A 13,421-nucleotide genomic window follows, 5' to 3' on the forward strand; every position below is an offset into this window, starting at 1 on the left:
TACAGCTGCATACACTATACTTCACTCAGCCGCATACACTATACTTCATACAGCTGCATACACTATACTTCATACAGCTGCATACACTATACTTCACTCAGCCGCATACACTATACTTCATACAGCCGCATACACCATATTCCATACAGCTGCATACACCATACTCCATACAGCTGCATACACTATACTTCACTCAGCCGCATACACCATACTTCATACAGCTGCATACACTATACTTCACTCAGCCGCATACACTATACTTCATACAGCTGCATACACCATACTTCATACAGCTGCGTACACTATACTTCATACAGCTGCATACACTATACTTCATACAGCTGCATACACTATACTTCATACAGCTGCATACACTATACTTCACTCAGCCGCATACACTATACTTCATACAGCTGCATACACTATACTTCATACAGCTGCATACACTATACTTCATACAGCTGCGTACACTATACTTCATACAGCTGCATACACCATACTTCATACAGCTGCATACACCATACTTCATACAGCTGCATACACTATACTTCACTCAGCCGCATACACTATACTTCACTCAGCCGCATACACTATACTTCATACAGCTGCATACACTATACTTCATACAGCTGCATACACCATACTTCATACAGCTGCATACACTATACTTCATACAGCTGCATACACTATACTTCATACAGCTGCATACACTATACTTCATACAGCCGCATACACCATATTCCATACAGCTGCATACACCATACTCCATACAGCTGCATACACTATACTTCATACAGCTGCATACACCATACTTCATACAGCTGTCTAATGTAATAATAATAATGTCTAATAATAATAATGTCTAATGCTAATAATAATAATGTCTAATGCTAATAATAATAATGTCTAATGCTACATAATTAAAAACTATAACTAGTTCTTTTATGTATTTTAAAGGTCTGCATTTTTTTACATCGCGCGATCAAATTTGGTTATCGTGAACAGCCCTAAATAAGATAAAAAATCTAAAACTCATCCGGTGTGAACATTTAGCAGACCACTTGCTGTGTTTGCTTCTAAAACTGCATAAGAACTTGTCAGCATTTGTTAAGCTGTGGAACACATACATGTAGCAAGAACGATATATCGCTAAGACGTCTTGTAGATACTACCATCATACCAGCATTCCTACAACATAAAACAAAGCGATTACAGTAGGCCTATATTGGTTTGTTTTATGACCTCACTGAGCACAGCAGATTCAGCTGCGCTAACAGCCATGTAGAGAAGTTTTATCATAAGTTAATGTGCAAGTATCAAATGTGAAGCAATCGTCACGCTCGCACTCTCACGCCTGATGGCTTTCTGTAATGATGCCATCGCTAATAACGTTAATTATCACACACCTTATTCTCAGAGCTACTTCTACTGTCCTCTTCACTCATCAAGCCCCATGAAAACTTTGTTGACAATGGCTAATATCGAAATTCACATGAAATCAGTTGATCTCTTAAGAATGCTTCCATACTCGTAGCACCAAATAGCTTTACAGTACTCTTGGAGTTGTTTTACGCTTGGTGTCTCTTACAGAGGGACTGTTTGAAAACACCGAGTTTAACTCAACAGCAGGTTTTCACTACAAGGCATCAGATGCATTCCAGTTAGCAATAGACTACGTCAACAATGAACATTTTATAACTGACATGAAGACCAAGCTAAAAAGTTATGTTTATACCATAGCTGACCACGACGCCTATGGACTGGCCAAATATGGTAAGGAATGACAGATTTCTTATAAAAAAGCAGCAGTTACATTAATTTGTACTCGCTGCACAATGTTTACTTTAAATCTTCAATATGTCCATGAATGCAACTACTATGTATCGCTATGTACGGCTATGTATCGCTATATACCGCTATGTATCGCTATGTAGCAGTATGTATCGCTATGTATCGCCATGTACCGCTATGCGCCGCTATGTACCGCTAGGTATTGCTATGCACCGCTATTTACCGCTATGTACCGCTATGTATCGCTATGTACCGCTATGTACCGCTATGTACCGCTATGTACCGCTATGTACCGCTATATACCGCTATGTATCGCCATGTACCGCTATATATTGCTACGTACCGCTATGTACGGCTATGTAGCACTATGTACCGCTATGTAGCACTACGTACCGCTATGTATCGCCATGTACCGCTATATACCGCTCTGTATCGCTATGTAGCACTATGTACCGCTATGTATCGCCATGTACCACTATGCGCCGCTATGTACCGCTATGTACCGCTATGTATTGCTGTGTATCGCTATGTATCGCTATGTACGGCTATGTAGCACTATGTACCGCTATGTAGCACTACGTACCGCTATGTATCGCCATGTACCGCTATATACCGCTATGTATCGCTATGTAGCAGTATGTACCGCTATGTATCGCCATGTACCACTATGCGCCGCTATGTACCGCTATGTACTGCTATGTATCGCTATGTACCGCTATGTACCGCTATGTATCATTATGTGTCGCTATGTATCGCTATGTGCCGCTATGCACCGCTATTTACCGCTATATATCGCTATGTACCACTATATACCGCTATGTATCGCTATGTAGCAGTATGTACCGCTATGTATCGCCATGTACCACTATGCGCCGCTATGTACCGCTATGTACTGCTATGTATCGCTATGTACCGCTATGTATTGCTATTTACCGCTATGTATTGCTATGTACCGCTATGCACCGCTATTTACCGCTATGTATCGCTATGCACCGCTATGCACCGCTATGTACCGCTATGTATCGCTATGTATTGCTATGTATCGCCATGCACCGCTATGTATTGCTATGTACCGCTATGTATTGCTATGTATTGCTATGTACCGCTATGTACTGATGTATACCGCTTTGTACTACCATGTATTGCTATGTACCGCTATGTATTGCTATGTATTGCTATGTACCGCTATGTATTGCTATGTATTGCTATGTACCGCTATGTACCGCTATGTATCGCTATGTACCGATGTATACCGTTATGTACTGGTATGTATTGCTATATACATGTACATGTGCAGCAGTTTCAATTATAGAAAGGAAAATACAAAATAACAAATGTGTTTTCTGCTGCAAATAGCTGATTGGTCCTGTCATATTATGAAGGATAGTATTACTGCTTTTATTCAAGGATACGAGGCTTGAAATGACCAAGGTGAGGTTTCAGCCAAGCGCAATTACGATACGTACCTTGTTATATTAGTATCATACACATATAAAAACCAAGATGTTAAAAAAGATCTATAAACAATAACTGTGAAAATAGCATTAATAATGATAATAATGGAAATGGTATTAGTAATAATAATAAACATGACTATATAAATAATAATAGCCGTACGAGAATAAATCAACTAAGAATATGAGAAGGTTTGGTTTATGAACCTTACCTAAATTATGTTTCAGTGTGTGACACAGCAATGGCCAAGCACAGTATGATAGCATCATTGGGGGTGAAAAAAAATTCTTTGAGAGAGTACATGCAAATAGCTAGCCAACGTAAAGCTATACCCTACTTTGAGCTATCTCCAGCAGTTATCAACCCAAAAAGGTGAGTACGGTTTTTAGCTATTTTTGATGAGGTTGACTTGTACATGAGGACTTAGTTTAACTAGAATAAATTTGGTACAATAAGAATGTTTGGTAGATATATGCCTAGAGATGAAACCATAAATATAGTAAACCCTATATCTTATTTATATCTTACTATATATGTTTACTATGTCTATGGATGAAACATTTGAAAGGGACAAACAAAATTATACCATTCCTGAATTACGAAAGATAATTCACTGCTGTTTAAAAAGGGATAGTGTGACATTTACTGTAGAGGGATAGTGTGAGATATACTGTAAAATGCGAGATATACTGTGAAGTGTGAGATATATTGTAAAGTGTGAGATATACTGTAAAGTGTGAGATATACTGTAAAGTGTGAGATATAATGTAAAGCGTGAGATATACTGTAAAATGTGAGATATACTGTGAAGTGTGAGATATAAAGTAAAGTGTAAAGTATACTGTAAAGTGTGAGATATAATGTAAAGTGTGAGATATACTGTAAAGTGTGAGATATACGGTAGTGTGAGATATAATGTAAAGCGTGAGATATACTGTAAAATGTGAGGTATACTGTAAAGTGTGAGATATAAAGTAAAGAGTGAGATATACTGTAAAATGTGAGATATACTGTGAAGTGTGAGATATAATGTAAAGTGTAAAGTATACTGTAAAGTGTGAGATATAAAGTAAAGTGTGAGATGTAATGTAAAGCGTGAGATATACTGTAAAATGTGAGGTATACTGTAAAGTGTGAGATATAAAGTAAAGTGTGAGATATACCGTAAAGTGTGAGACATACGGTAGTGTGAGATATAATGTAAAGCGTGAGATATACTGTAAAATGTGAGGTATACTGTGAAGTGTGAGATATAATGTAAAGTGTAAAGTATACTGTAAAGTGTGAGATATAAAGTAAAGTGTGAGATGTAATGTAAAGCGTGAGATATACTGTAAAATGTGAGGTATACTGTAAAGTGTGAGATATAAAGTAAAGAGTGAAATATACTGTAAAGTGTGGGATATACCGTAAAGTGTGAGATATACTGTGAAGTGTGAGATATACTGTAAAGTGTGAGATGTACTGTAAAGTGTGAGATATAAAGTAAAGAGTGAGATATACTGTAAAGTGTGGGATATACTGTGAAGTGTGAGATGTACTGTGAAGTGTGAAATATACTGTAAAGTGTGAGATGTAATGTAAAGTGTGGGATATACCGTAAAGTGTGAGATATACTGTGAAGTGTGAGATGTAATGTAAAGTGTGAGATATACTGTGAAGTGTGAGATATACTGTAAAGTGTGAGATGTAATGTAAAGTGTGGGATATACCGTAAAGTGTGAGATATACTGTAAAGTGTGAGATATAAAGTAAAGAGTGAGATGTACTGTAAAGTGTGAGATATAAAGTAAAGAGTGAGATATAATGTAAAGCGTGAGATATACTGTAAAGTATGAGATATACCGTAAAGTGTGAGATGTACTGTGAAGTGTGAGATATACTGTAAAGTGTGAGACATACGGTAGTGTGAGATATAATGTAAAGCGTGAGATATACTGTAAAGTATGAGATATACCGTAAAGTGTGAGATGTACTGTGAAGTGTGAGATATACTGTAAAGTGTGAGATGTAATGTAAAGTGTGGGATATACTGTAAAGTGTGGGATATACTGTGAAGTGTGAGATATACTGTAAAGTGTGAGATGTACTGTAAAGTGTGGGATATAAAGTAAAGAGTGAGATATACTGTAAAGTGTGAGATGTACTGTGAAGTGTGAGATATACTGTAAAGTGTGAGATGTAATGTAAAGTGTGGGATATACTGTAAAGTGTGGGATATACTGTGAAGTGTGAGATATACTGTAAAGTGTGAGATGTACTGTGAAGTGTGAGATATACTGTAAAGTGTGGGATATACCGTAAAGTGTGAGATATACTGTGGAGTGTGAGATATACTGTAAAGTGTGAGATGTACTGTAAAGTGTGAGATATAATGTAAAGCGTGAGATATACTGTAAAGTGTGGGATATACCGTAAAGTGTGAGATGTACTGTGAAGTGTGAGATATACTGTAAAGTGTGAGATGTAATGTAAAGTGTGGGATATACCGTAAAGTGTGAGATATACTGTGAAGTGTGAGATGTAATGTAAAGTGTGAGATATACTGTGAAGTGTGAGATATACTGTAAAGTGTGAGATGTAATGTAAAGTGTGGGATATACCGTAAAGTGTGCGATATACTGTAAAGTGTGAGATATAAAGTAAAGAGTGAGATGTACTGTAAAGTGTGAGATATAAAGTAAAGAGTGAGATATACCGTAAAGTGTGAGACATACGGTAGTGTGAGATATAATGTAAAGCGTGAGATATACTGTAAAGTATGAGATATACCGTAAAGTGTGAGATGTACTGTGAAGTGTGAGATATACTGTAAAGTGTGAGATGTAATGTAAAGTGTGGGATATACTGTAAAGTGTGGGATATACTGTGAAGTGTGAGATATACTGTAAAGTGTGAGATGTACTGTAAAGTGTGGGATATACCGTAAAGTGTGAGATGTACTGTGAAGTGTGAGATATACTGTAAAGTGTGAGATGTACTGTAAAGTGTGAGATATAATGTAAAGAGTGAGATATACCGTAAAGTGTGAGACATACGGTAGTGTGAGATATAATGTAAAGCGTGAGATATACTGTAAAGTATGAGATATACCGTAAAGTATGAGATGTACTGTGAAGTGTGAGATATACTGTAAAGTGTGAGATGTAATGTAAAGTGTGGGATATACTGTAAAGTGTGGGATATACTGTGAATTGTGAGATATACTGTAAAGTGTAAGATGTACTGTAAAGTGTGGGATATACCGTAAAGTGTGAGATGTACTGTGAAGTGTGAGATATACTGTAAAGTGTGAGATGTACTGTAAAGTGTGAGATATAATGTAAAGCGTGAGATATACTGTAAAGTGTGGGATATACTGTGAAGTGTGAGATGTACTGTGAAGTGTGAGATATACTGTAAAGTGTGAGATGTAATGTAAAGTGTGGGATATACCGTAAAGTGTGAGATATACTGTGAAGTGTGAGATGTAATGTAAAGTGTGAGATATACTGTGAAGTGTGAGATATACTGTAAAGTGTGAGATGTAATGTAAAGTGTGGGATATACCGTAAAGTGTGAGATATACTGTGGAGTGTGAGATATACTGTAAAGTGTGAGATATACTGTAAAGCCAATAATTAAGGGCAGAGGAAACATTCTTGTCGTATTGGTTGGCCATGAAGTATGTAGCTTACGTCTGGCCCTTGGAAAGGATATAATTATTTGTCAGATTAAATGACCATGTAATACCAATACTCAATGAACTAATACAGTGTAAATGTTCATTATCAAAGCATGGCCTATCAAAGTTAACTGTTTCATTTTATGGCTGCTTGTATTGCTGAGTGGTAATCGTTTATGATGCTGGCTGCTCTGACAAGTCAATTGTGTGATAATAAAGCTATGTGATAATAAAGTTATATTATAATAGAGTTATGCATATATTAGCCAACCCTTTGATATATAGTTTTTAAGTGTTAAAGTTGGTTAATATGCTAGTTTACATGTATATGGTAGGTCTAATTTGTTTTTTATGTAATCTTGCATATTATAAGGTGCTTCTAATTATTATGTCACACTTTATTTTGTCATAATTACCTATCAAAGTATACTAGACTGAAAATAAATAAATCAATTGAATTATATGATCTTTACTCGAAACACATGAAGCAATTTTTAAATTAGCATTCCCTATTAATGATTTTTATAAAGAACATGCTTTATATCAATATTTTTGTATTTTTTGGTTCTCTAGACTGCTTAGTTAATAAATTTTGGCAGCGTGTGGTATTGGCAGCATGTAGTATTGACAAACAATTCTACTAGCCTGACAAGTCAGCATCTGTCTGTCTCATTGAAAGAAAAATTGATAGCAGCAAAATTGCGATTTTACTGCAACAATTAAGAATAAGCAAAGTCAAGGTTAACATGTCATTTTGACCCGTTGTCATAGTACTTGGTGATCTCTGCGCAGGTTCATGGTTACGTACATGTATCCCGACCCGCTAGAGCTTACAGAACTCATTCATCTTCTTATACTCAATGAACATCCTGAGTGGAACTGGGACAAAGCATTTGTAGTGTACGAGTCATCAGAAGGTTCGTCTATATCATTAGGGTTTCGTTTACAGCAATCACTTGCTTGGATGCCTGCACTCGTAGGCATCACTCGTAGGCATCTGAACTATCTGGCATCCGAACTATCTGGCATCCGAACTATCTGGCATCCGAACTATCTGGCATCTGAACTATCTGGCATCCAAAATATCTGGTACCTGAACTGTCTGGCATCTGATATATCTGGCATCAACTATATTATTTGTCAATAATAATGTCATTAATTTGGAGCTATGCTAAATAAATACCTAATTGCAATGTAATCAGCCATTAAACAATACATTGTCAACTTTACACAAATTATGCAGCATAAAAAAATTACTAAAACATTGAAACTATAAAAACTAAAAAGATAACAAGTAAAACAATTTCCATTGGCAATTCTAAGGAACATTTGCTGCCTTATATTTGAGTAGAATCAATTCTTAATTAAACAGAATTTTCACAAGTCTAAACAGCTCAGTAATATGTTGCAGTCTGGTCTAAACAGCTCAGTAATATGTTGCAGTCTGGTCTAAACAGCTCAGTAATATGTTGCAGTCTAGTCTAAACAGCTCAAAATATGTTGCAGTCTGGTCTAAACAGCTCAGTAATATGTTGCAGTCTGGTCTAAACAGCTCAGTAATATGCTGCAGTCTGGTCTAAACAGCTCAGTAATATGTTGCAGTCTGGTCTAAACAGCTCAGTAATATGTTGCAGTCTGGTCTAAACAGCTCAGTAATATGTTGCAGTCTGGTCTAAACAGCTCAGTAATATGTTGCAGTCTGGTCTAAACAGCTCAGTAATATGTTGCAGTCTGGTCTAAACAGCTCAGTAATATGTTGCAGTCTGGTCTAAACAGCTCAGTAATATGTTGCAGTCTGGTCTAAACAGCTCAGTAATATGCTGCATTTGAAACAAAGTTGTCAAAGTTATTTTAAGTTAAAATTAATAGTGCAGCCTTGAGATTGATGTTACTGCTGTTCTTTCTTTTTTGTCTTGTGTGTTCAGCAGATTTCGAAGCCATTTGCCTATATAACAATATAGCAGGTTCTTCAGACAGACCTTTATGTTGACAAATGTTTTTTGTCAATGTCTTTTCTGTCTCCCCATTTCAATGTCTTTTCTGTATCTCCATTTCAATGTCTTTTCTGTATCTCCATTTCAATGTCTTTTCTGTATCCCCATTTCAATGTCTTTTCTGTATCCCCATTTCAATGTCTTTTCTGTATCCCCATTTCAATGTCTTTTCTGTATCTCCATTTCAATGTCTTTTCTCTATCCCCATTTCAATGTCTTTTCTCTATCCCCATTTCAATGTCTTTTCTGTATCCCCATTTCAATGTTTTTTCTCTATTCCCATTTCAATGTCTTTTCTGTATCCCCATTTCAATGTCTTTTCTGTATCTCTATTTCAATGTCTTTTCTGTATCCCCATTTCAATGTCTTTTCTCTATCCCCATTTCAATGTCTTTTCTGTATCTCCATTTCAATGTCTTTTCTGTATCCCCATTTCAATGTCTTTTCTGTATCCCCATTTCAATGTCTTTTCTGTATCCCCATTTCAATGTCTTTTCTGTATCCCCATTTCAATGTCTTTTCTCTATCCCCATTTCAATGTCTTTTCTCTATCCCCATTTCAATGTCTTTTCTCTATCCCCATTTCAATGTCTTTTCTCTATCCCCATTTCAATGTCTTTTCTGTATCCCCATTTCAATGTCTTTTCTGTATCCCCATTTCAATGTCTTTTCTGTATCCCCATTTCAATGTCTTTTCTCTATCCCCATTTCAATGTCTTTTCTCTATCCCCATTTCAATGTCTTTTCTCTATCCCCATTTCAATGTCTTTTCTCTATCCCCATTTCAATGTCTTTTCTCTATCCCCATTTCAATGTCTTTTCTCTATCCCCATTTCAATGTCTTTTCTGTATCCCCATTTCAATGTCTTTTCTGTATCCCCATTTCAATGTCTTTTCTGTATCCCCATTTCAATGTCTTTTCTCTATCCCCATTTCAATGTCTTTTCTCTATCCCCATTTCAATGTCTTTTCTCTATCCCCATTTCAATGTCTTTTCTCTATCCCCATTTCAATGTCTTTTCTCTATCCCCATTTCAATGTCTTTTCTGTATCCCCATTTCAATGTCTTTTCTGTATCCCCATTTCAATGTCTTTTCTGTATCTCCATTTCAATGTCTTTTCTGTATCCCCATTTCAATGTCTTTTCTGTATCCCCATTTCAATGTCTTTTCTGTATCCCCATTTCAATGTCTTTTCTGTATCCCCATTTCAATGTCTTTTCTCTATCCCCATTTCAATGTCTTTTCTGTATCTCCATTTCAATGTCTTTTCTCTATCCCCATTTCAATGTCTTTTCTGTATCTCCATTTCAATGTCTTTTCTCTATCCCCATTTCAATGTCTTTTCTGTATCCCCATTTCAATGTCTTTTCTGTATCTCCATTTCAATGTCTTTTCTGTATCCCCATTTCAATGTCTTTTCTGTATCTCCATTTCAATGTCTTTTCTCTATCCCCATTTCAATGTCTTTTCTGTATCCCCATTTCAATGTCTTTTCTGTATCCCCATTTCAATGTCATTATTATTTCTGAAATGGAACTACTGTGTCACAGATATGACAGCTCTGCTATATTTTATGGAAGAAATTTGTATTCATTCTTTATTGCTTTGTTGTTTGATGTGCTGAAATCATTGTAGCATTGACAACGTATGTGGAGTTGCTGGCACTACATAGGAAAACCAAATTGCTAATCAGCTCGTTTCAAAAAGAGGTAGGAGGAAACTACACCATGATATTTGAGAGTATTGCGGATGTTGGCTACCACAATATAATAGTTGATTGTAGCCTCAGCTCGATAAGCACCTTTCTAGACAAAGCCTTAGAGATGCAGATGCTTACCAAAGAGTACCATTATCATTTCACATCATTGGTAAGTTGGCTATGATTCCAATCTATCTGCAACACACTCTTCTACTGAGAACGATCATTTTATTGCTGTAAAATGATTATTTTAGGTTATAGTCAAGCATAGAGAGCTTTTGTTGGGTTCCTGCATGCATTACTGTGTGATGGGAAGGGGAATATACAGAAGTATATATTACTGTGTGATGGGAAAGGGAATATGCAGAAGTATATATTACTGTGTGATAGGAAGGGGAATACACAGAAGTATATATTACTGTGTGATGGAAAAGGAATATAAAGAAGTATATATTACTGTGTGATGGGAAGGGAATATACAGAAGTATATATTACTGTGTGATGGGAATGGGAATATACAGAAGTATATATTACTGTGTGATGGGAAGGGAATATACAGAAGTATATATTACTGTGTGATGGAAAGGGAATATACAGAAATATATATTACTGTGTGATGGGAGGGGAATATACAGAAGTATATATTACTGTGTGATGGGAAGGGAATATGCAGAAGTATATATTACTGTGTAATAGGAAGGGGAATACACAGAAGTATATATTACTGTGTGATGGAAAAGGAATATAAAGAAGTATATATTACTGTGTGATGGGAAGGGAATATACAGAAGTATATATCACTGTGTGATGGGAATGGGAATATACAGAAGTATATATTACTGTGTGATGGGAAGGGAATATACAGAAGTATATATTACTGTGTGATAGGAAGGGGAATACACAGAAGTATATATTACTGTGTGATGGAAAAGGAATATAAAGAAGTATATATTACTGTGTGATGGGAAGGGAATATACAGAAGTATATATTACTGTGTGATGGGAATGGGAATATACAGAAGTATATATTACTGTGTGATGGGAAGGGAATATACAGAAGTATATATTACTGTGTGATGGAAAGGGAATATACAGAAATATATATTACTGTGTGATGGGAGGGGAATATACAGAAGTATATATTACTGTGTGATGGGAAGGGAATATGCAGAAGTATATATTACTGTGTAATAGGAAGGGGAATACACAGAAGTATATATTACTGTGTGATGGGAAGGGAATATACAGAAGTATATATCACTGTGTGATGGGAATGGGAATATACAGAAGTATATATTACTGTGTGATGGGAAGGGAATATACAGAAGTATATATTACTGTGTGATAGGAAGGGGAATACACAGAAGTATATATTACTGTGTGATGGGAAAGGAATATAAAGAAGTATATATTACTGTGTGATGGGAAGGGAATATACAGAAGTATATATTACTGTGTGATGGGAATGGGAATATACAGAAGTATATATTACTGTGTGATGGGAAGGGAATATACAGAAGTATATATTACTGTGTGATGGGAATGGGAATATACAGAAGTATATATTACTGTGTGATGGGAAGGGAATATACAGAAGTATATATTACTGTGTGATGGAAAGGGAATATACAGAAACATATATTACTTTGTGATGGGAAGGGATATACAGAAGTATGTATTACTGTGTGATGGGAGGGAAATATACAGAAGTATGTATTACTGTTTCAGTGTTCTTTCGCAGGATCTGCACGTCCTGGAACTAAAACACTACTCATATGGAGGAGCCACGATTACCTGGTCACAGATTATACAAATGAGGTCTTATGAAAAGATGTCTTCAGGCGTCAAAAACTTTGATACCTTTTTTAGGCTCAGAAATACCGTAGCAACTCCTAAACAATACTTTACTGTGAGTAGATTGTTAACTTGAACTTTACTGAAAATACAAAATTAGCTTTTTTAAAACTAAAGATTGAAAGATAGCTATTATAACATAACAAATACATACGAGTTAAAAGTTACCATATCATACACATATGTGATGGAGTTGTCATATCATGTCATTTACATCTTTGATTAGCTGCATTGTTTGAGTCCTAGTCTGTAGCATGCTACATTCACTATGATGCCTTTATTACTGTTTGTTATGTTGCTCTACATGTAGACATATAACGCCTTACTGGTTGACTCTATGGTGATTCTCGCTAAATCTATAGACTTGGCTATTATGCATAACATGGATGCATTCACTAGTCAGCCAGTTGCGTGTTACAACCACTCAGACACCTGGATGCATGGGCCAAAACTTGAGCGGTACATCAGTAAGGTAAGTAAATAATAGTAGTAGCATTGTAAAACACGGCTAATGTTATTCAAATGATAATCTGAAGACATTAGGAATTTCACTGTAAGCAACACTTTCTGATAAGTTTTATATTTACAATTTGGAAATCTTCTCCGTCACATGTGTATATATATATAATATATATATATATAATATATATATATATAATATATATATAATATATATATAATATGTATATATAATATATATATATGTATATATAATATATATATGTATATATAATATATATATATGTATATATATATATATATGTATATATAATATATATATATATATATATATATATATATATATATATATAATATATATATATATATAATATATATATATATATATATATATATAAGGAGATAGACAGCATTTAGCTGTCTATTCATCTAAATCTCAAAGTATATCCATCTATGTATCCATCTATCTATGTATTATACTTTGAGATTTATGTATGTGAACA

At 35.2% G+C, this 13,421-nt stretch overlaps 1 protein-coding gene across 1 annotated transcript in view; it reads left to right on the forward strand.

Moving 5' to 3' along the window:
• The window catches only part of LOC137400734 (glutamate receptor ionotropic, kainate 3-like), a 31,934-nt gene that overhangs the window by 8,747 nt on the left and 9,766 nt on the right, over positions 1-13,421 (forward strand). The window contains exons 3-8 of the mRNA XM_068087070.1: positions 1,591-1,773; positions 3,474-3,618; positions 7,703-7,827; positions 10,542-10,774; positions 12,347-12,514; positions 12,770-12,931. Coding sequence (XP_067943171.1) covers positions 1,591-1,773; positions 3,474-3,618; positions 7,703-7,827; positions 10,542-10,774; positions 12,347-12,514; positions 12,770-12,931 — 1,016 coding nt within the window. The remainder of the gene's footprint in view (positions 1-1,590; positions 1,774-3,473; positions 3,619-7,702; positions 7,828-10,541; positions 10,775-12,346; positions 12,515-12,769; positions 12,932-13,421) is intronic.

The sequence above is a fragment of the Watersipora subatra genome, chromosome 7, assembly GCF_963576615.1.
Source record: "Watersipora subatra chromosome 7, tzWatSuba1.1, whole genome shotgun sequence".
NCBI classification, from domain to species: domain Eukaryota; kingdom Metazoa; phylum Bryozoa; class Gymnolaemata; order Cheilostomatida; family Watersiporidae; genus Watersipora; species Watersipora subatra.